General features: G+C 40.8%; 2 protein-coding genes across 9 annotated transcripts in view; both read left to right on the forward strand.

The window, feature by feature from the left end:
- The window catches only part of LOC122544486 (protein SOGA3), an 87,064-nt gene extending 68,749 nt beyond the window's left edge, over positions 1 to 18,315 (forward strand). For 6 of the 8 annotated variants that reach the window (XM_043683733.1, XM_043683746.1, XM_043683755.1 and 3 more), the window contains one exon: positions 18,275 to 18,315. The gene's annotated coding sequence lies outside the window, so the exon portion shown is untranslated. Of the gene's footprint in view, positions 1 to 16,198; positions 16,266 to 18,274 lie in introns of all 8 variants that reach the window. The other 2 variants (XM_043683738.1, XM_043683766.1) reach the window with 1 other exon arrangement.
- Positions 18,316 to 20,313: 1,998 nt separating this feature from the next.
- The window catches only part of LOC122544481 (uncharacterized protein KIAA0408-like), a 31,944-nt gene continuing 26,855 nt past the window's right edge, over positions 20,314 to 25,402 (forward strand). The window contains exons 1-2 of the mRNA XM_043683719.1: positions 20,314 to 20,639; positions 20,677 to 20,954. Of these exons, the coding sequence (XP_043539654.1) occupies positions 20,570 to 20,639; positions 20,677 to 20,954 (348 nt within the window). The 5' untranslated portion in view covers positions 20,314 to 20,569. The remainder of the gene's footprint in view (positions 20,640 to 20,676; positions 20,955 to 25,402) is intronic.

The following is a 25,402-nucleotide window of genomic DNA, read 5'->3' on the forward strand; positions in this document are numbered from 1 at the left end:
TTTTGATTTTTGATTAGCAATGAAGCGAAAAGGGTCTTGGGGTCAGTGGGAATATGGAGTAATTTGATTAGCATTAACTCATTGAATGGCAGAGGAATCTTCAAGGTCTAAGTGGTGTGCTTCTACTTGTAATTTGAGTGCGTGTTCAGATGTACAGAGAAAGCAATTTAGTTGTTACGTCGAGTGAAATCTTTCATAAGAAATTAATAGGGAAGACATTAATAGGAGAGATCAATTCACAAGGTGAACAAGTAAAGATCATCAGGATGTGTTTTCAATTTTTTAATAACAGTGGCAAGCTCATTTGCTTTCTTGGTGCAGAACCGCCATTTGAAAGAATTGGACACAAATGGAAAGATTATTACATACTGTATAGCCATTAATTATACTTGCTGCTGCACCCTTCTGCACAAAAAGCTTTTACCCTATTATAGCTAAAAGTCAGAGTTAAGCACAACAGGGAAACAGGCAATTAGGACCTGTAACCTTAACCAATGACATTTGAAGATAGGGAAATAAACATTAATGCTAATGAAAAGTGAGGTTAAGGTTGGTGAGCTCGCTTTCAATTCAGGCATGAAAACTAAGTAGAGGGAAAGAATGATTAGATTAACAGAGAGAATAAATAGTTCTAAGGAGAAACAAGACATCTTTGGAATCTGAAAAATTTAACATCTAAAGAAATGAAAAATGACACTTCTTCATTAATCATTAACTTCCTTTGCCAGCGGGGTTTCTTAACAATAATTAACAGTTATATTGTTAAAAAGGCACTTGTATTATAAGCTGAAATGCCTCTGAGTGATTTATTTCATATCTAACGTACAAGTATATCAACTAAATCAAATGCATTTCATGTTATTGATCAGGCAGATCACAGAATATTGTATCATGAAACTAACAGGAAGGCATAAGCTGATCATACATTTTGAATATTGATGTTGTAGCATGAATCTGCTCCTCACTGAATTGCTTACTACTTATCTACCTGCCCTATCACCCTATGAACTTTTTATGGTATGATTTTCCTGTACTGGACACAAAACAAACTTTTCACTGTATCTAAATACACGTGACCATAATAAATCAGATCAAAAATTTAAAACGTCAAAACATGTCTATTCTTCAATTTATCTGAAAACTTTACTTAACGCTAAGAGGGGAATCATAACTGTAGAAAATGGATGGGTTGGGTTCAGGAAATGGGTCACTTTATTACAATTAAAATCCCAATCCAAACTCTCCCTCAAAATGCTTAAATGGAGGTGAAAAGGTGAATGGCAACTAGCTTGTTCCAGGGAAGCAAATTAATGCTTTAAATATTATGAGGCTACAAGTTAATTTTTATTCAGGGTTTTGAATTTAAGCAGCAATCAACACCCAACCCCCCACCCCCCACACACACATTTAATGGACCTGACATTAAATATATTACAATACTGTGGACACTTTTTAGTATGGGAGATTTTCCTGAACACAAGCTATGAATGCTTACCCCTCACTGTCCCTTACACTACCACAAGCCCAGTTGAAATATGGATTATTAAAGATCCCATTATAACTATTCTATGATCTTTACATCTCTAATTTCTTTGTGCATTAATTCCTCTACAAGTTTCTCACTAATTGGTAACCCATAAATTACACTGAGCAATATTATTATGGCCTTCTTATACCAAATTGATTTTGTCCTTCAAGTCTTTGAAACACCCAAGTACTGCAATGCTCTTCCAAACTAAAAACACAACTGTTTCTTCTTTTCTCCTTTCCTGTTTTTGTTTCTGAATACCTTGTAACCAGGAATATTAAACCCAGCTTTGTCCTTCCTTGAGCCAAGTCTCTGTTACTGCCACATCCAGCAGATTCTGAATCTTGACAATACCCTGTGCATACATATATATGTAATGTCACCCTAATTTAGACTTCATTGCTTTCTCAGTTATTCCAATTCCATCCATTTACTTGCTATTCTATATTCTACTGCTAGCTGCTTATCCAAGCAACTAGCTTCATCTCTGAAAAATGCTGCATTTTGTTTGCTTGAAGGCCTTGCCAGAATTTTTGGAATGGTTGATTGCTGAACATTAACAAATGACTTTTAAAATATAATGGAGGTTACTTAATCTGTTTACTAATTCTGTTAGGCTGAGCACAGATAATTGCAAAGTTTTTTTGAATTCCAGTATTTTGATGTAAACCATTGAGTAGGATTTGATTAATACATAACTCTGATTCATGTATTTATCTTTATGCAATTAGAATTTTTTAACAATACAAAAGCTGGATGGAATTTAAACTGTGATGAGTATGCAAAGTAGCTGCAGATAATTATATACAGGTTAAGTGACTTGACAACATGATGCCAGATGGAAAATAACATTGAAAGTGTCAAGTAATCCACTTTGGTAGAACAGAAAAATAAAATGAGCTGGAATTTCCCATTTTTAAGCTGTTGGTCTTGGGGAGGTTCATGCAGATGTTCCATCATGGCTCACAGTGACTTTTCTTATGATATTGAACCATGCTTTTCCCTTGCATGGAAACAGACCGCTCGGCCCAACTCGTCCACGCCGACCAAATATCCTAAATTAGTCTAGTCCCATTTGCCAGCATTTGGCCCATATCCCTCCATACCTTCCTATTCATGTACTCAACCAGATGTCTTTTAAATCATAGAATCCCTTCAGTCTGAAAATAGCCATTTGGCCCAACAAGTCCACACCAAACCTCAGAAGAGTAACTCACCCAGACCCATTCCCCTACCCTATTACTCTACATTTATCCCTGACTAATGCACCTAACCTATATATCCCTAAACACTATAGGCAATTTAGCATTGCCAATTCATCTAATGTGCACATCTTTGGATTCTGGGAGGAAACCGGAGCACCCAGAGGGAACCCATGCAGACACGGCGTGAACGTGCAAACTCCACACAGACAGTCGCCTGAGGCTAGAATCAATCCTGGGTCTTTGGCGCTGTGGGGCAGCAGTGCTAACCACTGAGCCCTTGTGTTGCAAATGTTGTAATTTTATCATCCTCCTCCACTTCCTCTGGCAGTTCATTCCATACCTGCACCATACTCTGTGTGAAAAGGTTGCCCCTTTGGTCCATTTAAAATTTTTCCTTTTCACCTTTAAACACGTGCCTTCTAGTTTTGAACTCCTCTGTCCTGTAGAGAAGACCTTGACTATTCACATTATCCATGCCCTTCATGATTTCATAAATTTCTGTAAGGTTACCCCTCAGACTCCTATGCTCCAGGCACAGTAAACCCAGTCTATTCAGCCTCTCCCGATAATTCAACTCCTACATAATCTGCTCCTTACCTCATTAAGTCTGCAACCACGCTCATTGGCAACCTTCTTATTCAATCATGTGGTGGGGAGGGTATGTTCCCACTGCTGCCAGAATATTCCGATGTATAAGTGGTTGATGCCATATTTAAAACTCAGCTGCACACTGCTTCAGATGCTGCAAACCAGGCAATATCTCACACTCTGTCATGTTAGGAAACCAAATTCTCTCCAAAATGGAAACTGGCAACCTACTTTCCAGATTGTAACATAGAACATTACAGCGCAGTACAGGTCCTTCGGTACTCGATGTTGTGCCGACCTGCGGAATCAATCTGAAGTCCATCTAACCTACACTATTCCATTCTTGTCCATATGCCTATCCAATGCCCATTTAAATGGCTTTAAAGTTGGTGGATCTACTACTGTTGCAGGTAGTGCGTTCCACGCCCCTACTACTCTGAGTAAAGAAACTACCTCTAACAACTGTCCTATATCTATCACTCTCAATATAAAGCTATGTCCCCTCATGCTAGCCATCGCCATCCGAGGAAAAAGGCTCTCGCTGTCCTACTTATTTAACCCTCCGATTATCTTATATGTGTCAATTAAGTCATCTTTCAGCTGCTTTCTCTCTAATGCAAACACCCTCAAGTCCCTCTGCCTTTCCTCATAAGACCTTTCCTCCATACCAGCCAACATCCTAGTAAATCTCCTCTGAACCCTTTCTAAAGCTTCCATATTCTTCCTATAATGCGGTGACCAGAACTGTACACACTACTCCAAATGTGGCCACACCAGAGTTTTGAACAACTGCAGCATAATCTCATGGTTCTGAAACTCAATCCCACTCGCAATAAAAGCTAACACACCACATACCTTCTTAACAACCCTATCAACCTGGGTGGCAACTTTCAAGGATATATGTACCTGGACACTGAGATCTCTCTGCTCATCTACATTACCAAGGATCTTATTATTAACCCAGTATTCTGCATTCCTGTTACTCCTTCCAAATTGAATTACCTCACACTTCCCCACATTAAACTCCATTTGCCACCTCTCAGCCTAGCTCTGTATCTTATCTATGTCTCTCTGTAACCTACAACATCCTTCGTCGCTATCCACAATTCTTCCGACCTTAGTGTCATTTGCAAATTTACTAACCCATCCTTTTATGCCTTTATCCAGATCATCTATAAAAATGACAAACACCAGTGGACCCAAAACAGATCCTTGCAGTACCCTACGAGTAACTGAACTCCAGGATGAACATTTCCCATCAACCAACACCTTCTGTCTTCTTTCAGCTAGCCAATTTCTGATCTAAACTGCTAAATCACCCTCAATCCCATGCCTTCGTATTTTGTGTAATAGCCTACTGTGGGGAACCTTATCAAGCGCCTTACAGAAATCTATATACACCACATCAAACACTTTACCCTCATCCACCTGTTTGGTCACCTTCTGAAATAACTCAGTAAGGTTTGTGAGGCATGACCTACCCTTGATAAAACGGTGTTGACTATCCCTCATTAGCTTATTCCTTTCTGGATGATTATAAATCCTATCTCTTATAACCCTTTTGAACAATTCACCCACAACCGAAGTAAGACCCACTAGTCTATAATTTCCAGAGTTGTCTCTACTCCCCTTCTTGAACAAGGGAACAATGTTTGCTATCTTCCAGTCTTCTGGCACTATTCCTATAGACAATGACGACATAAGCCAAAGGCTCAGCAATCTCCTCTCTGGCTTCCCAGAGAATCCTAGGATAAATCCCATTCAGCCCAGGGGATTTATCTATTTCACACTTTCTAGAATTGCTAACCCCTCCTCCTTGTGAACCTCAATCCCATCCAGTCTAGTAGCCTGTACCTCAGTATTCTCCTTAACCACATTGTCTTTTTCTAGTGCGAATACTGACGAAAAGTATTCATTTAACACTTTCCCAATCTCCTCTGACTCCATGCACAACTTCCCAATACTATGCTTGACTGGCCCTACTCTTACTCTAGTCATTCTTTTATTCCTGATATACCTATAGAAAGCCTTAGGATTTTCCTTGATCCTGTCCACCAATGACTTCTCATATCCCCTCCTGGCTCTTAGTTCTCTCTTTCAGTCTTTTCTGGCTAACTTGTAACTCTCAAGTGCCTTAACTGAGCCATCACAACTCTTCCTAACATAAGCCTCCTTCTTCCTACTGTCAAGACATTCAACTTCCTTAGTAACTTGGAGTCTTAGTGGATAGGGTGGTCAAGAGGAGGCCCACCCTTTACCTGACAGACTGCCAAAGGACATTAAGGAATCAAATACAGAGGCCTTGTCCAGTGCTGACTCCAATGTCAGACAGAATATACAGTGTTGTCAGATGATCTCCTGCACTCCACACTGCATACCAAACCTTATTGACATTCATGGACGACCAACCTCACTCCACAACCATTCTTGCTCATCCCATCCTCAATAACTACTGACCCTTCCTGCTCTTTGACCAAAATATTTTTTCAATCTAGAGAGATTAGCTACCTCCAAATGAGTGCTAAGTAAGTAAACTCAGACATAAGATGCATTTTCTGTAGATGTATAAGATGCCAGTATGCCTTGATTATGTAAAACAACCTAGCAAGAGCATTCGATTAGATTCGATTCCCTACAGAATGGAAACAGGCCCTTCGGCCCAACAAGTCCACACCGACCCACCAAAAAGCAACCCACTCAGACCCATTCCCTTACATTCACTCCGGATTAATCCACCTAACACTACACACAATTTAGCACGGCCAATTCACCTAACCTGCACATCTTTGGACTGTGGAAAGAAACCAGAGCACCCGGAGGAAACCCACGCAGACACAGGGAAAATGTGCAAACTCCACACAGACAGTTGCCCGAGGCTGGAATTGAACCCGGGTCCCTGGTGCTGTGAGGCAGCAGTGCTAACCACTGAGCCACTGTGCCGCAAGACAAAGATGTCGCTGAACTCTAAAGTCTCCTGAAGGGCTGAAGTCGATTTTGAGTTAGTACAAGATCAGTTGTGACAGTGTGATGCTGATGATTTCTTGATGCCAGCATTAGTGAATGAAGGGTTGAGAAAGATGCCATCTGGGAACAGTCAAGAATGCGCTGGTGAAGTGACATTAAAATGGACGTATTTGAGAAGCAAGTGGTGACTTTTTGACTTTCAATTCAGGAACTATCACCATCAGATTAATTACAAAGAGAGAAAAATTGCAAGCTACACAAAACTGAGATGAGTTTATTAGTAACGAATTGCAAATTAATGGAAATAACGTAGTCACCACTTACCACTGAGAATCTGACCTCGCCTTTGGAGGTTTAAGGCGAAAATTAGAATTTTTTTCTCAACAAATGAGATGTGTCCATGTGCTCATTTGAAATAGCTGTTCTCTGCTGTACTACTCAAAATGGCCAAGGACATCTGCACTACAACATTATATCAAATGATTTAGGCTACCACCACCATTGCATGAATTAGTATTCATTGAACTTAGGAACTCAGCAACTTGTGGAGTTGAGTTTCAGTGGCTCGTTTTATGCCAAGTAGATTATATTGCCATGGGATCACCACTAGGCCCAGCTCTCGCAAATGCCTACACTGAATTCCAAGAAAAACATATCTTCATTTCTACCCTTTGCATATTTCTGATTTGTAGGTGACATATTTGAATCCGCAGTTGCACGTAAGAATTTCCTTATATTTCTGAATGGATCCATCATGCATACAAATTCACTTTGGAAATGGAACATCAAACCAGCTCAGTTTCCTCAATACCCTCATTGAGAAATCAGTTGGGGCTTCTTTCTTTCACTTGTCAGTACACACATTGGGATTCCTGCAGATCCACACATTGTAAGATTAGTCTTATTAGCAACCTACCTTCAACACAAATAAGTATTGGGTATATGAATTTCACTCCTGGTGTGATGCCAGATATGTAGGCCATACATCTTAAAAACTGGAAGGTCAGGTCAAACAGCATGTCAGCTGTTTGCAAGCAAACTACTAACCATACTAATTAGCCTATGCTTTCAAAACATGAAATGGTGTTCACCATTAGATGTGATTCCATTTTAACTAGAAAAGGACAATCTTTTCCAGTTAATCCTGAATCACACTGGTGTTCAGTTTAGGGTTGTCAGTCAGGCTTACAGTGTATCACAACTTCTGTATACTGGAAGCTACATGCATTAACACACAGTGCCTTTTTCTTTGCAGGCGGAAGGATCAATCCTGCATACACCATACCTGTTTCAACTCAATAAAACATGAGACTGTTCACTTGTTAATTTCTCAGGACAGTGCCCTGACCAGTCAGTCAACCTGGCTGGTCTAAAATGCAAACAGTTAATGGATGGATTCTCTATGGAAATGTCTCCATTAATCAGCGTCCACTTGCCAACCAATTAGTCTGTCCTCTCATGCTATGTAAGTGTTGAATTAGCATTCTTGCAAATTGTTCTCAGGAGTTGTAAGACAAGACGTTTTAACAAAATGTGCCTTTTTTTCATTCTCACCATATTTTCCCACATTTCTTGCTTTGCCGTGTTGTTCAAGGCATGGGAAATGTCATTTTATATTTTCAAAAGGCATGCAATTCCTAAAAGTTGATGTTCAGAGGGACTTGTGCATAGGAACATCATAAGTTAGAATTCATGTACAGCATGAAGATAAAAAGATAAACAACATGTTGATCCTTATTGAAAAGAGATTGAAGTAGAAGAATAAGTAATTCTTGTAACAGTTGTACGGGGGTTTAGCAATGCTGGGTGCTCTTTTGGTGTCCATATCTTAGGATAGATGCACTTACAGTGAAAGTGGTACAGTGAAGGTTCATTGGATTCATTCTTAGGATGAAAATGTTGCCTGATGAGAGGCAGAGTAAATTGAAATGTACTCTTTGTAGTTCAGAAGAATGAAAAGATTTTGCATTGAAACAAAAGGTTTTGAAGGGGCGTGAACAGGGTAAATGGTGTGAGGTTATTTCCCCTACCTGGAGAAACTATAATATAAAGCTGCAGTCTCAGAATAAGAAGTCCATCATTTAGTATTGAGTTGAGGCGAAAACCCTTCACTCAAAGATATGTAAATATTTGAATTTCTCTACCTAGAGTTTTGTGAATGCTCTGTTATTAAATACATTTAAGGCTAAAAGAGACAGATTTTTGGTTTCTCAGGAAATCAAGGCATATGGGAAGGGGACCTCAAAGTAGCTTGAGACAGAATATGAGCCATGATCTTGTTGAATGATAGAATAGGTTCATGGACTGTATGATCTACTTCTGCTCCTATTTTCTGTGCCCTTATATTCTTGTGTTTAATTACATAATGTGTTGTAATGCTGATGAGGTGTTTCTTTTCAAATCTGATACATCAATTGTTTAGTTTCCTGCACATATGTTTTACATGAAGTTTTGACATAGACCAATATTGATTGAATTCTGGCATAGCAGTCTTTAAATTTGCTTTTTTTATGTTGATTACTTGTAGTGAGTGTACTTTTCATTTGATTTAAAATTGGGTGATTCAGTTTGTTAATATAGGATTTTAGAGCAGCTTTTTCTGGGTTATACAAACCATTTTTCTGGGGTTTTACACCCTAGCCAGGGCATAGTGACATCTTCCTTTCACCAGTATTATAGCTCATCTGAGTGGGAATATCCACCTCCATATATATATTGAGAACTTTAATGGCCAGAGTAGCTGGAAATCCCAGCGTTCGCAGTTGTTTTTGGATTACTTATAGTATGGAAACAGGCCCTTTGGCCCAACAAGTCCACATCGACCTGCCGAAGCGCAACCCACCCAGACCCCTACATTTACCCCTTTACCTATCACTACGGGCAATTTAGCATGGCCAATTCACCTGGCTTGCACATCTTTGGACTGTGGGAGGAAACCGGAGGAAACCCACGCAGACACGGGGAGAAAGTGCAAACTCCACACAGTCAGTCGCCTGAGGTGGGAATTGAATCCGGGTCTCTGGTGCTGTGAGGCAGCAGTGCTAGCCACTGTGCACCCCTGTTACTGCCCTTTCTCATGCAAATGACTTTGTAATGGTTGGGAAGATACTCTGCTGCTTGCAAAAGTCCCAGGTTTAGCCTGATTCAGCCAGGGTTGAGGTGTTTCAGCAGATTTCACCAGATTTATGACAGATGTTCTCCAGAGTAACAAAGAAATTTGATCCCTCCAATAAGGTCAGCAGTGTGTAATAGTGATTTGATGCTTTGCCAACATTATTTCTGGCAATGTATAAAGACATGGCGGTGTTTAAGCAGTGAAAATGTTTGACCATATAAGTAGTACTACGTGTTTTTGATGATGGGTGATTAATGCTAATTTCTGCATGCCACGTGGAAAACCTTTGCTGTGAAATATAGCTGAATTAAATGTAAACATTTGTTTCTGCCACTTTCATGGTTTCTCATTTACTTTTGCTTAGTAAGTACAAGGAAAACGGTCAGTTATTAATTTTGTTTACAGAAGGAATTTTCTTAATGTGCTTAAGATCAGTGCAGATTTCCGTGTTAATTGTACTGACTGGAGACAATCTCATGTAAGATAATGTAACCTTGAAAAGCTAGGTTACACTGTGAAGTAGGAAACATATATGGGCATTAACAGAAGTAAGTTAACAGTCAAAATGCCAGAAAGTCTGAAACTAACGTTAGCGGCTTGAAACATAACTTAAAGAATGTGTGTTGTTATATATTAATTTTGAAATTATTAAAGAAGTAGATATACCACCAAACCATTAATTGGAGTTATTTATCATGACAATCAGGGAAAACCTATTTTTGGGTTGAAGATTCAGATGACGTGGAATAATGCTTAACTTAACCTCTAGACTCTAGCTTGCATGCTGTATAGAGACTCTGAATGTCATACTGATAGAAGAAAAATTTGAGATTGTGGTTTGAGATACTTTGGAAGTGGAAGTGTAACAGAGGTTTGCATGTGCAACTGCTATGCCAGATAGCAGAGGAATTCTGGCATAGCAGAGGAATTCACCTTCTTGCTGGATATAGAGTAAATGATTTTTGAAACAATTTGCATTTGTGTGAACTTAAAGAACATCTGAGCAGGGAAGAAAATCTTATTGTCTTTTTTTTGTCTTAGTTTAGATGTTCTACACATGATTAACAGAATTGTTTTTGTATTTGAGTAACTGATGTTTATGTGAAACCCAGCAAAATTATTTTAGTACACAGTCTATAAGTAAAGGGAAGGTGATATTACAAATAGGCAGTGTGTCAAGCATATTGGCTGGGAGTTCCTTTGTCCTGATGCAGCATGAAGTCTAACACAGCTTGTCCCTACAGAAATTTGGGAGCAGGCATTCACTAATTTATTGTGTGCTGGCACTGCCAGCAGAGAATCCAGTGTACTGAGAAGTCTGCAAAATTCAGGAGGTGGTAACACATGGTGTAACTGTCCTATTTAAATGTACCATGCAATTAAAGACCAAAGCAAACCTTATTCTGCTAAAGAAGAGAAAGGGTGAGCATCTAAATTCCAAGAGATTGATGTAGCCGTTTTACTGATTCAAATTAGGTAAAGGAGGGACATGATAGTACAATCTAAGAAGCCAGCTCATAGGGCCATTCCACTGAAATTATTTGTTGCTATAAGTATCCCTCTACAATCTCAAGGCTTCCCTTATAGTGTCAGAATAAGTTTTATGACTTCATTAGATCAACAAAAGTAAGAGAATCTTCATATGAGTAGGTAAACATGAGTGTTTGCCCTTTGCAACATGGCATTGTGTTGTTGTCTTTGCTGCAGAGGCAAAATAAATTGACCACAGACATCCTGTAATTCATGCTCTCAAGTATCAACTTGCGTTCTTGTTCTCTGACACTTACAATTGCTAAATCCATTAATGTGGGCTGATTGTGACTGTAGAATTTGGTGATTAAACAGTCAATTAAATACTATAGTTGGAATCTTCGGTTCCTGGAGATGGTAGGCTTGGAGGCAGGAGGGCACTTAATTAGGTTTGATATATCCAAACCCCACCTTTTTACCAAGCAGAGTGAGACTGTCACTGACTCTCCAGCCATCTGATGTACCACCAGTTTACAAAGTTCCACCCATGGCACACACCACCTGGTCATTAATATTGCACCGCGACCATATTACAACATCCAGGTAAGTCAGTGTATAGGCAGGGAGTAGTCAATTTGAGTGGTAGTCAGGTCAGGTGGATTATACGATTGAATGTAGTTGGGTCAGATTGACAGAGTAGTTGATGCTGTCAAGGTAAGGGATTAGTTATAGTCAAGGCGTCATCACCACAGGTTATTTAGATAATTGCTGTTGTTTGGATGGATAGTCAGAAGGTGGTGGGTCATGTGGGTAGTCAGGTTCAGAGGGTTAGCAGGGGTAGAGGTGTAATCAGATCTGTGTGGTAATTAGGGTTAGGGTTAATTGGGTCCTGTAATAGTCAGGTCAGGAATCGGGAAAGATCAGTTGTGATGTTCACATTAATTACTCAAGCTGGTCCCTGAGCTACTCCAGAGATTACACTTTGTAACATTTTACATTTTAACATTTTCGGGTATGGTGCACATTATCTAACCAAAGTGGGAGTTTAATTTGTTGAGATCAAAGATGTCCTTTGTGCTGCTAAATTCACCAATTTTTGTTCATAAAAGCTTAATTTAAGCAAATGAAATCTGTGCAATAAGAAGTAATAATTCACCAACAGTTAGAATGGTGCTTTACAACAGCATCAAATTTCAGTTATAAGAGAGAATGACCTTTTTTAATTCTTATTTCTCGGAGCATAATTATTTGAAATTTGTGTCACATGTATACAGGGTGGTCAAGAAGGTGTTTAGCATATTTGCCTTCATTGTTCAGACTTTTGAGTCTAGGAGTTGGAATGTCATGTTGAGCTTGTACAGGACATCAGTGAGGCCTCTTCTAGAGTAGTGTGTGCAGTTCTGATCTCAGAAGGATAATATTAAATTGGAGGGTTCAGAAAAGATTTACCAGGATGTTGTTGGGAATGGATAGTATAAAGATAGGCTGGAACTTTTTTCATTGGAGCATAGGAAGTCGAGGGGTAGCCTTATAGAGGTGTGTAAAATTATGCGGGGCATAGATAAAGTGAGTAGCAAGGGTCTTTACCAAAAGGTAGGGAAGTTCAAAAGCAGGGGGCATATTTTTAAGGTGAGATGAGCTGCACCTTTTTTACAGAAAGTGGTTTGTATGAAGAATGAACTGCCAGAGGAAGTGGTGGATGCAGGTAGTTACAATATTTGAAAGATATTTGGATACGTACATGAATAGGAAAAGTTTGGAGGGATATGGGCCAAATGCGGGCAAGTGGAACTAGTTTGGTTTGGGAACATGATCAGCTTAGGTTACTTGGACTAAAGGGTCTGTTTCCATGCTGTATGACTCTAATTTTCAGAACTCCTCTGATTTGATCTGATCCGTCAGGGAAAGGTGCTGACCTAGTGGTGTAAAGGGCTGCAAAGGGCAAATGTTCCTAGACTGAATTCTGCAGAGTCCTTTTACAGAAGAATGTGTTCATTCCAACAAGATAAGATACACTATTAGACCTGGTTTTGGAAATGAGCTTGTATAACTACAGCTCTGCCTTCAATACTAGGGCAGCACGGTGGCTCAGTGGTTAGGGCAGCATAGTGGCTCAGTGGTTAGCACTGCTGTCTCACAGCGCCAGGGTTCAATTCGAGCCTCAGGCAACTGTCTGTGTGGAGTTTTCACATTCTCCCTGTGTCTGCACAGAATTTCTCCCGGTGCTCCAGTTTCCTCCCACAGTCCAAAGACGTGCAGGTCAGGTGAATTGGCCATGCTAACTTGTCCATCGTGTTAGGTGCATTAGTCAGAGGGAAATGGGTCAGGGTTGGTTACTCTTTGGAGGGTCGGTGTGGATTTGTTGGGCCGAAGGGTCTGTATCCACACTGTAGGGAATCTAATCTAATCTAATAAGTGGATCAACTGTCCAGTAGGAGACACTGATCGTTGTATTGTCAGGTTCAGGATGATGGTAAGATTTATAGAGAGACTTCACTGGAGCAAGGACAGACTTGGGCAGGATAGACTGAACTGAGAGATTACAAAAAAAAACTAACTGAACAGTGGGCTTTAAAAATGAGATGGTTTGTAACAGTTGTGGTATATTCCCTCAAATGGGAAAGGTGGGACAAACAACTCCAGATCTCCCTGGATGATAGAGGAAATAAAAATGAAGATGGAAAAGAAAAAGGGTGCTTCTGACGAGGGTCACTGGACCCAAAATGTTAACTCTGATTTCTCTCCACAGATGCAGCTGGGCCTGCTGAGCTTTTCCAGCAATTTCTGTTTTTTTTCTTCTGACGTGTGTCAGGGAGATAGTACAGTTGAGAACCAAGAGGAATATAAAAGGTTTAGAGGGGGGGTGAAAAACCAGATAACAGAAGCAAAGAGAAATATTAGGAAAAGACTGGTAGCCAGCATAATGGGAAGTTCCAACTCCTCTATAGACATATCAATAGTAAAATAATGGTAAAAGGAGTAGGGCCGATTAGGGACCAAAAGGGGGATTTCCCACACAACAGAAGGCATGGCTGAGATGTTAAGTAAGCTCTGTAGCTGGCTTCATCAAAGAGAAAGATGCTACCATGCCATTGTGACAGAGAGAAAACTCTGTCACTACCAGAGTTCAAAGTTGATAAGGAAGAAGTGTTAGATAGACTGTTGGTATTTCAACTAGGACAAAGTGAGAAGGGCTTTTGCCCCAAATGTCGATTTCGAAGCTCCTTGGATGCTGCCTGAACTGCTGTGCTCTTCCAGCACCACTAATCCAAAGTGAGGATTGCAGATCCTGGCAATCGGACTCAATAAGTGCAGCACTGGAAAAACACAGCTAGTCAGGCAACATCCGAGCAGCAGGAGAGTCGAGGTCTCGAGCATAAGTTCTTCATTCCTGATGTTTCTTCACTCCTTGAAACATCGACTCTCCTGCTGCTTGGATGCTGCCTGACCGGCTGTGCTTTTCTAGTGCCACACTTTTTGACACTGTTGGTATTTAAAGTTGACAAGGATCCAGGACCTGATGAGTTGCATCAAGAGGAGTAAAGGAATTGTGAGTGAAAATTTCAATTTTCCCTAGATTCAAAGAAGTTGCCAGAAGACTGGTGAATTGCAAAAATTACAGCCTTGTTCAAGAAAGATTGTAAAGATAAGCCCAGCATTGACAAGTGAGTTTAACTTCAGTAGTGGAGAAATTCCTTGAAACAATTATTCAGGATAGAATGAATAGTTACATGGAAAAAGATGGGTTTACCAATAAAAGCTAACACACTGTATGCCTTTTGACAGGCAGGTTCAATTAAGGCATTCGAGAAGGCATTGGATAATTATTTGGCTAGAAATTACAATAAGGAGAAAGCAGGATAAAGATGCTCATTTGAAGTGTGATGGCCAAACACATTGCTCCTATATCATAAACTTCTGTGATTCTGTGGAGTCTAATAGTATCAGGACAAACATAGACAGGTTACAACAGCTTGTTAATTACCACTCACTGATGCCATCTTCCCCCCAGTTGCGCTCCATTGTGCTGTGTGGCATTACCATTCTCTTAAATGGAATTGATTTTGAATAGATCTAGAAACTCAAATCATCCATGAAGTTCTGTGGGCCATCAACAGCAGCAGAATTGTATTCAATCACAGTCTGTGATCTTATGGCTTGGCAAATCCCTCACTGTGTCATTACCATCAATCTGAGGGATCAACATTAGTTCATTGAAAGGTGCAGTAAGATGTACCAGGAGCAGCAGTGAACATATGTGAAAATGAGGTGACCACTTGCCAAGCTACAAGTTAAGCAACAGTTAGTAAGCGAGTGATGAATAGAGCTAAGCAATTCCATGACAATAGATCAAATCTAGGTTCTGTAATCCTGTCACATCTAGGCATGAATGGTGGTGGAAAATTAGATAATTAATTGAAGGAGCAGGCTTCAAAAATATAGTGGTAGTGAGGACTGCAGATGCTGGAGAAGTCAGTCAATAAAGTGTGACACTGGAAAAAGCACAGTCAGCACCTGAGGACCAAGAGAGTCAAGGTTTCATGCTTAATCCTTTATTATTGGTGAATGATCCATCTTGATCTCCACCTGTCACCCCCACCTTCATAGATGCCAGTCTTCAAACAATTAACGTGATACAGCTGAAGATACAGAATTTTGCATGTGCATTACAGTTTATTGAGTCAGGTGTGTTCAGTGAGTTCTTTCAGTTGGCTGGTCAGGCAGTGTTCCTTTTCATCGAAGCTCAGGTGCAGGTGAGGCAGCTGAAGTGCAGCAATATGTTTCTTGTCAACTGGGAATTTGTTCACTTCTCTGGCAAAATAGAAGTTTCTTTCTTGAAATCAGACAAGGTTAAGACCAGGCATGGAGCTGTTTTGCTGTTTTCTGTCTTTATGAGGAAAATAGATCAAGGAAAGACATTAAAAATGTATAATTGAAGCTATTCAAAACTATAAGTGTCAGTCACATGACTGGGTCTCCAGATGATGGCTTTGGTGCATCTATGCGCTTAAAAGATAAACTGTGGGGTCATCTATAGCATCTCAGGAATAATGGGTTTTGATGGTTTTCTTTCAAACCAAACTCGATTATGATGATGCATTATCTGGGTTCTTTTGTGTTCATTTCACTGGAATGTCTACATGATGTAAAGGTTTGATATTTTGGAAAGATGACAATTCCACAGTAGGTTTCTACATAACTTCCTGTATTTGCTAGCTGCTATCTTAAGACCGGAACGTATCAATATTTGTGAAGAATTTAAGCAAGAGGATATTTGTTTTCTTAAATAATTTGGATATCTCTCTTCATGCATTCTGGATGCAAAAGCTTGACAAGAGCCTCATTAAAGTGTGGAAAGCTCTTTCTCAGCTTTCCATACCTACTACAGTGTCAGGTAATGGGTTTCACCACTGAAAATCTTCCTATACAATGTGATCATATATTTGCTGTCTACATCACTTATTTCTTCTATGTTCTATGTTCTATGTTCTACTACAGTGTCAGGTAATGGGTTTCACCACTGAAAATCTTCCTATACAATGTGATCATATATTTGCTGTCTACATCACTTATACTTTTAATATTAGTTTTAGTTGTAATTATCAGTAACCAACAACAAGCACAGCACTGATGAGGTACCCACTTCCTGTTTTGCTGCTGGGGACAGCAGCCACAATTAAAATCCACCCTTTACATGAGTTCAGCACAACAAAATTTGTGAAACAAATTCTAAGGATGCTTACCACATGCGCAGCATAATTTGATGATTTTTTTATAAAGCCAGTATAGTTTTTGCAAACTCCTGTTCACCTATTTTGTGGACTTTGGAACTGTATAAAACTGTTTTAACAATTCAGAACAGTGACAGCATCTTACCAATTCTTCAATTCCCTTTAGCTAATTGCAGTAAAGTCAGAGACAGTGTTGGTAAACAAAATAAATAATAAGTAGCATAATGGATGATGGCCAAGTTTACTATTCCTAAGCGAGTTAGTGAAGTGTTGGTGCTTTTTCTTTGATTCAGAGGGAATACAAGTCAAATAAATAGAGAACTGTAAATGCTGGAGATTGAAATAAAATGTAAAGTGCTAGAGAACTCAACCAGTCTGGCAACATCCCTGAAGACAGAAAGCCCCTTAAAGCCCCAATGCCAGCTGTGCACTGATGATTAAAGAAAGTTGTCACCTGCAGAGTAAAAGTGTTGCTATTATCTTACACGTGTTTAATTTATAAGATACATCTTCGCCATGTATAAGTGAGCAACAATCCAGTCATTTTAAAGAAAGTTATTATCCTCAGCTTATCTGGATTAACTTCAAGAGCAATATTTGTTCATGTGATCTTTGCTTTTGTTATATCTCTGAATATACATATTTTTGCCCTTCTGACAGAAGCTGTTATTCTCCATTCCCTTTCCCATTAGCTCATGTGTTTGTCCTTTCAGTGCTTGCTTATGCATCAATGATATAACTAAGTGGATTGAGTGGGTTAAGTCACTATTTTTAACATGAGTTCACTCTGAGTTCACTAAAATCTCTTGATTACAGAAGCTAAATCTGATTACAGAGACACACAGCAGAAAAAAAGCTATACTTCTCAAGATATTGCTAGTAGATTAACAGTCTCAAAATGATTTTTAGGAATCAAATCTTCAAAAAGAACACATAATCCACAATTGGGAATGAAATTACCACAGTGTTTCAAATGTTGAAGAAATAAAGTGTTTTCCTCCATAACTCATTTCTATTTAATATGACCCAAGATTTTGACAGTGAGCAGCTGGAAGGTATATCACAAATGTCTATTATTTTAGATACTGGAAATTTGAAATACATGTGTGCTGGATAATTATCAGAAGAGAATTTTGGCTACAGTGGGGTTAGGACTAGCTGAGTTGCAGTTGCAGAGAACCAGTAGAGAGACAGTGGACCAAATGGCTTCTGTTTGTGCTGTATGCTTTGTTCTGTGCAATAGGAGCTGAACATTCTGGAAATATATATAGATCTGTCAGTAGCAGTGGATGGAGAAACAAAGTGAGATTTTCTGGTAGATTACCTTTAATTAGAGCTGAAGTTGGCCCATTATTCCTCCCTTTTATTGTGCACTGTTATGGCTTTTGTTAATTAGTCACTTCTGCCTTCTATCCTATTTATCGACCTTTACCTTTGTTCTTTCCTATTTTACCTCCACTCTCCAATCCTATCACGATTGCTTGAAAAGCTATTCACCATGAGCATTTTTCCAGCTTTGATGTGAAAAGAAACATGAAACGATTCTTTTCCCACAGATGCAGCTGACTGATCGGTTGCATATTTTCAATATTTAAACTTATTTGTGCATAATCATTATTTTGATATGATTGGTGGAAGGATACATAAACAATTCTATTTCATTTATTTGCAGAATAAAGGCTCCTACCAATGATCAAAGAAGGAAAAGAAAGTGGAAAAATGAGACTAGGGTGATCCTGTGAAAGGTGAGTCAGCAGGTAAAGGTCAAACCTGCGTTATAAATTTAGCTTCATGATTGACTTACGACTTGGTGGCACTCACTCACTCTGAGTCAAAAGGTTCAGCTTCAAGTCCAACCTCAAGAATCAAGTCTGACTCTCCAGTGCAGAACCAAGTGTTGCCCTTTTAGGGATGCCATTTTTAAAGATGAAACCTGTAATCAACCTCAAGTGCCCTTTGAATGACACTATTTCAAAAGGAAAAGAGATGATATCTTCAACGTGCTGGCTGTATTTATCCTTCAAGCATTGTAACTTAGAACAGACAAGATCATTTGTTCATTGTTGCTTTGTCATTTGTGCGGGGCGGGTTTTGTTTTTAATCCAAACTGGCTGTCACAGTGACTGTACTTCAAAATTACTTTCCTTTTTGTAAAGCAAGACATGAGTTTGCGAAGGGCGCTATATAAGTGCAAGTATTTTTAACGTAACAGATCTGCACAATGTGATGGCATAAAATAGTTAAATTCATCACAAACTGTTTGGTTTCTTAAGACATCGTCAATGACGCAAGTTCATTAAGAGCACCTCAAAGCTGGGTCATTCGGGTCCCTCAGTGTAACACTTGTTACCTGATATTTAGGTTGTGATCTTTCGCCACAGATTTCACTTGTAAACATCCAGTTACGTTCCGTGTGTCATTCACGACCAGTAATGACAAAAACAAAGATAGGGCACAGATTTCTGTTCCATACCAAGGAGAACCTGCATATGTTCACATCCGTTTTAGACGGGATAAGCGGCGAGTTTATGTTACCATAATATTCCACCATCCACAATATGTAGTTGATCAGACGCTCCTACATGTCACAAAGTCCTAGCACCTATTTTTGCTTGGATTCTGGCGGTTGTGCCCATGAAGGGGTTGTGACCTCTGGATTAACGCGCTAAACGGAATGTGACATTCAGTCTGGGTTTGTCTCATTTGACATCACCACTAAAAGTGGCCCCGATCTGGGAGTAGACGGGGAAGGGTCAAATTTCCTGTGGTAAACCTCGGCTTGTACAAGCAGGCTGGAAAGTGTCTTTACAATCACATGTTCTGAAGTGGGCTGCCTTTGGGCTGGTGGAGAAAGTGGAACAATGTTTCTGACGTCTCTTTGCCTTTCTCAGAGGTTACAGGAGCCGCGTCAACTCTCTGCATCCAGTATCCCGCACTCTTCTGGACCAGCCCTTTCAGCCTATTCCGAAAGGGACAAGACTGGGGCTAACTGTAAGGAGGAAGCCAGGTGAGAGACAACAACTTTTCTTTTTGACAGCTGTACTTGCTGACAGATGCTCTGATATTGCTGTTAGCATTTAAACCAGATTTGGTGAATGGTAAAATGCATTTATTATGTTAAACAGCACACACCACCAGGTTGTAGTCCAACTGGTTTATCTTTATGAGCTGATGCATTGAAAAATGCATTTATTCAGTGAACTCCTGTTGTCCAGTGAAAGCAGTTAAGTACCCGGGCTTCTGCCAATTTTCGTTTCTGTCTAGAATATAGCCAGCTGCTGTCTTCTGGAGGAACGGCCCGTCAACGGCCCGACAGTGAATGGCGTTTTGTTTACTCATCCTACAACCGAGCATGAAATGCAGAGCAGTGGAAGCTTTGAAAGTGTGTGGAACAGCTGGAGGGAGAACAGCTCACTCCGTTTTCCCAGCTGCGAGAGGTGCCGTCTTGCATCACCAACTATATTTAGGAACCTGGACGCTGGGAGCATTGAAGTGGTAGTTTTGCGAAGTGTTGTTTAGAGTGGGTGTAGAGAGTTGCATTTATGTAGCGCCTGTAAAGATAATTTTCTCGAGGCGCGAAACGGCAAGGGTGGTGTGAAATAAACTGGACACAAGCGAGTATAGGGATCTTTGAGGAGAAAGTGAGGTCTGCAGATGCTGGAGATCAGAGCTGAAAATGTGTTGCTGGAAAAGCGCAGCAGGTCAGGCAGCATCCAAGGAACAGGAGAATCGACGTTTCGGGCATAAGCCCTTCTTCAGGAATGTGTAGGGATCTGCAGAGTTAGATGGGGCGACCTTGTGGTGTTCCCGACTTGACCTTGCGAGCAGGCGACCTGTGTAACCGATGCTGCTGACCCATATTAGCAACGCCGAGAGGCGAGGATTCCCGGAGCCAGGGCTGGTTTTAGATGGAGCGGCTGTCCACTCCTTTTCTGGATGATTTGCTCGGGGGGGGGGGGGGGAGCTGATGGCGAGACAAACAGCACTTTCCCTGCTGGCTCGAACGCCGGCGGTGTGGGATGAGGTTGGACGCTGTGCAGAGACTTCTGGCGGGAGACTGTGCGAGCGAAGCACTCAGCTCGAGTCGTGCAGGCAGCTCTGGGAGAAAGGGAGCGAGAGGAGCCACACTACCGCCCGGAAACATGTCAACTTCAGGCGGCTCTAAGGAGCCGAGACGACAGGGAGCTGTGCAAACGATCGACTGCGAAACGCAACCTGATAAATACGAACTCCAGTATCAGCTCTTCCAACTCCGGAGGAAATTCGAGGAAGCTAAGAAACGCTACAGACAAGAGAAAGAAGCCTGGCTGAAAGAAAAGGAGATGTTATTGAGGGAACTCGCTGAGATCCAAGTAAATACAGAGCAGCAGTGTCTACTCACTGGACAGTGTCAGCGAAGTCCAGGGGAGGGGTAAAGTTATTTGGGGAACACTTCATTCGTTTCTTTATCAGTGTTCTCACCATTAACGTCATTCGCGAGTCAGATCGTATAAAAATAAAGTCCCTTGTATTTTACAGTCCTATGTTGGATTAAAGAAGCAGTTTACAGTTGTTCACGTTGAGTTCTAAATTTACCGTTAAATAAGTTAATAGCTTTCTGTTTGAGCGCAACTGCTCGGTATACTGCCCCATTTTAAAATTAGCAAAGATAGTACTTTATGAAGAGCTACATTGCACGGGAAAGGTTAACTCTATTTCTCTCGCCACAGATGCTGCCAGACCTGCTGAGTTTCTCCAGCATTTTCTGTTTTATTACTTTATGTGAAATTTATCAACATAAAAAGTTGGAGCTCAAAGTTAAATAATCAAACGTTTCTCTCGTTCGGATGGTGCATAACAACTCTTTACACTTTTAACTATTCTATATGTTGCTTCCTTAAGTACCCTCGCTCCCAAAACGTCACAGTGTTGAAGATTGCTGTGTTGTGAATGCGGACAATGACATTGACTTTCAAAACAATACTTAAATAATCTGATTTAAATACCAAGTTGTTATCTATTTTTCTGCGGGTGCCTTTTGAGTAGTTACATAAGAAGGCACTTAGCGAACTACAAATAATACTTTACATGCTCTACTTACTGAGTGACAACTGTAATTATATTTCCATGCTGGTTTAAAGAACTGTGCGTGAATATGAGGAGTAAAAAAAAGAATGGAACTGGCATTCAGGACTTTCCACAACTTTTAACAGCCAAGGTTTTACTTTTGAAGTGCAATCATTGTTGTAATATGGGAAAACACATCAGCGAGTTTGCGTACAGCAGTGTTGCATAAGCATGAATGAAATAAATGACTAAATAATCTCTTTGCAGCTTCTCTGTGTCCTTACAGCTTATGTTTCCACCTAGTTTTGTAATGTCAGCAGACCCATTTATTCTTACATTTTGTTTCTTGTCCATTAACTAAAATTCAATCTATGCTAATACATTATCTCCAACTTCATGAATCCTTATTTTGCCTATTAATCTTTGTGTGGCATCTTATTGAATGCCTTCTGGAAATCCAAGTTACTACATTTGCCAGTTTGCCAGTAGTGAAGAAAGCTAATAGCATGCTGGCCTTCATAACAAGAGGGATTGAGTATAGAAGCAAAGAGGTTCTTCTGCATCTGTACAGGGCCCTGGTGAGACCACACCTGAAATATTGTGTGCAGTTCTGGTCTCCAAATTTGAGGAAAGACATTCTGGCAAGTGAGGGAGTGCAGCGTAGGTTCACGAGGTCAATTCCTGGAATGGCGGGACTATCTTATGTTGGAAGATTGGAGTGACTGGGCTTGTATACCCTGGAGTTTAGAAGACTGAGAGGGGATCTGATTGAGACGTATAAGATTATTAAAGGATTGGACACTCTGGAGGCAGGAAACAGGTTTCCGCTGATGGGTGAGTGCCGAACCAGAGGACACAGCTTAAAAATAAGGGGTAGGCCATTTAGGACAGAGATGAGGAGAAACTTCTTCACCTAGAGAGTGGTGGGTGTGTGGAATGCTCTGCCCCAGAAGGCAGTGGAAGCCCTGTCTCTGGATTCGTTTAAGAAAGAGTTGGATAGAGCTCTCAAGGATAGTGGAATCAAAGGTTATGGAGATAAGGCAGGAACAGGATACTGATTGAGGATGATCAGCCATGATCATAATGAATGTTGGTGCAGGCTCAAAGGGCAGAATGGTCTACTCCTGCACCTATTGTCTATTGTTTGCCTACTTTTACCAAAGTAGTTGCACCCCCAGAATAGCCTCTAATAATTATATCAGACGATTTCTTATTCAAAAAGCTTTATTGGCTTTGATCATACTGTTAGTTTCTAAGTGCTTTGTTAAACTTCCTTCAAAAAAAATCTATACTAATTCAACAAGGCTCCTTCAACAATAGCTTCCAAATCCACGACCTGTACCAGAAGCAGATGTATAGGAATACCACCACTTCAGTTGCATATCCTCCTGACTTGGGACTACAACACCATTCCTTCATTGTTGCTGGACCAAAATCACAAACCCACTTCTTAACAAAGAGTCATAGAGATGTACAGCACAGAAACAGACCCTTCGGTTCAACTTGTCCATGCCATACAGATATTCTCAATAAATCTGGTCCCATTTGCCAGAATCTGGTCCATATCCCTCTAAACCCTTCCTATTCATGTACCTTTTAAATGTTGTAATTGTAGCAGCTTACACCACTCTCTGGCAGCTCATTCCATACAGACACCCCCTCTGCATGAAAATGTTGCCCCTTAGTTCACTTTTAAATCTTTTCCCTCTCACCTTAAACCTATGCCCTATAATTTTGGACTCCGCTATCTTGGGGAAAGTACCTTGTCTATTTGCCATATCCATGCCTCTCGTGATTTTATAAACCTCTATAAGGTGACCCTTCAGCCTCCAACACTCCAGGGAAAGTAACCTATTCAGCCTTTCCCTATACCTCACAGTATTGAGGGCCCCCATATCCCAAAGACTTCAGTAGTTCAGAAGGCATCTCACCAACATCCTCTCCAGTCCAATTAAGGATGGTAATAAATGCTGGCCTAGCCAGTGATGCCCACATCTCATGAACAAATAAAATTAAAATTTTGGACTGAAACCTGTCACAGTTTGGCGATGTCAATTTGTTTGAATTTCATGGAGGGTTTCACTCCGATACCTATTGAGATTTCTTGCCATATTGTCCCAAACTTGCCTACTCTGCCCCCATAACGATTATTTCTTGTTTGATGCTAGCTTGATTCTCCCCACCGGTATAACCTGAAGAACCTGCCACCATTTAGGTAACCTGAAATAGACAATCCTCCTTGTGCTGGCACCGTCTTTAAAAAGATATTATGCACGTGGAGAAGCATGGTCAGGTCCAGAGTTGCCTTTACAGTGACTGGCACTTGTCCTGAACACAGCAGAAGAGGGGAAACTGTTGTCTCACCTCTATGGACCTAGAGCTTCTGGTGGATGAGGTGATGCAGTGGGGGGGGGGCTGTTGTTTTCCCAAAGGACCAGCAGTGGAGGCCAGGATAGCACACTCGGTGAGCCTGTCCGAGGTTGCCACCCCTGTCAGTGCAATCTCAGCTATCTAAAGGAGTACCCAACAGTACAGGAAGATGATCAATAATCTTTCATTCCACCAGGGTAAGAGCTACCATCTTATCTCTGGTAATGCACACGCTTGGTAGGTATCACCCTCACTATTGCCTGCAACATCTTCACTTATTCTCACCCATCAACATCTGACCCCACTAATCATTTATGCCCTCTGCACTGCCTCCTCATGCATTTGGGGTAATTTACCAATTTTCTCTGACCTGCACCAACATTAACAGCTGTGACACCAATTTTCATGTCATTCAACCTGTACCTTTCTCTCATTCCAGGAGAAAATCCCTGTATTGGGACAGAAATAACCAAGTTAGGTGGTGGGCTGCCTGAAATTTGGGTCCTTACCCTATATTAGCAGAAGATGCTGACGCTGACTGAATGGCTGACTGACTTTGCCTCTGGTCTGGAATTGGAAATTATCTTTGACTTAGGTACTGAGGGCCCACTGACTGAAGTTCTATCACCTTTCACTGATTGAGACTGGTGACAATCATGACTTTCCTGGTTTTGTCGGCACTAAGTGGCAAGGCAGAAGTAATGTGAGCTTGGTAACCCTTGTCAGGTGGTGTTGAGGGGGAGAGGATTAGAGGCAAAGTACACAAAGGACAAGGCAGAGATGCTGTGAGCTCAAGGTGAGCAAAGACAGCAAGTAAGCAGCCCTTCTGAGATGCAGCCTAGTCCACTCAATGAACTGGCTGCCTGACCTCGCACACAATGTCCTTGGAGCAATTGTTCAGTGCTAGCTTCTGGTGCATCCTGAAGTTCAGCTTTAAGGTGTAGAAGTGCTCTGCAAGTGAATTGAGACTGTGAGCTAGCATCAGATACCAGTGAAAAACCTGCACCCACACCTCCTCCCTCACCTCCATCCAAGGCCCCAAAGGTGCCTTCCACATTCATCAAAGTTTCACCTGCACATCCACCAATATCATTTAGAACATAGATAGAACATAGAACATAGAAGAATACAGCGCAGTACAGGCCCTTTGGCCCTCGATGTTGCGCCGATCCAAGCCCACCTAACCTACACTAGCCCATTATCCTCCATATGCCTATCCAATAACCGCTTAAATGCCCATAAAGAGGGAGAGTCCACCACTGCTACTGGCAGGGCATTCCATGAACTCACGACTCGCTGAGTAAAGAACCTACCCCTAACATCTGTCCTATACCTACCACCCCTTAATTTAAAGCTATGCCCCCTCGTAATAGCTGACTCCATA

This window comes from Chiloscyllium plagiosum, chromosome 3, assembly GCF_004010195.1.
Source record: "Chiloscyllium plagiosum isolate BGI_BamShark_2017 chromosome 3, ASM401019v2, whole genome shotgun sequence".
NCBI lineage: Eukaryota > Metazoa > Chordata > Chondrichthyes > Orectolobiformes > Hemiscylliidae > Chiloscyllium > Chiloscyllium plagiosum.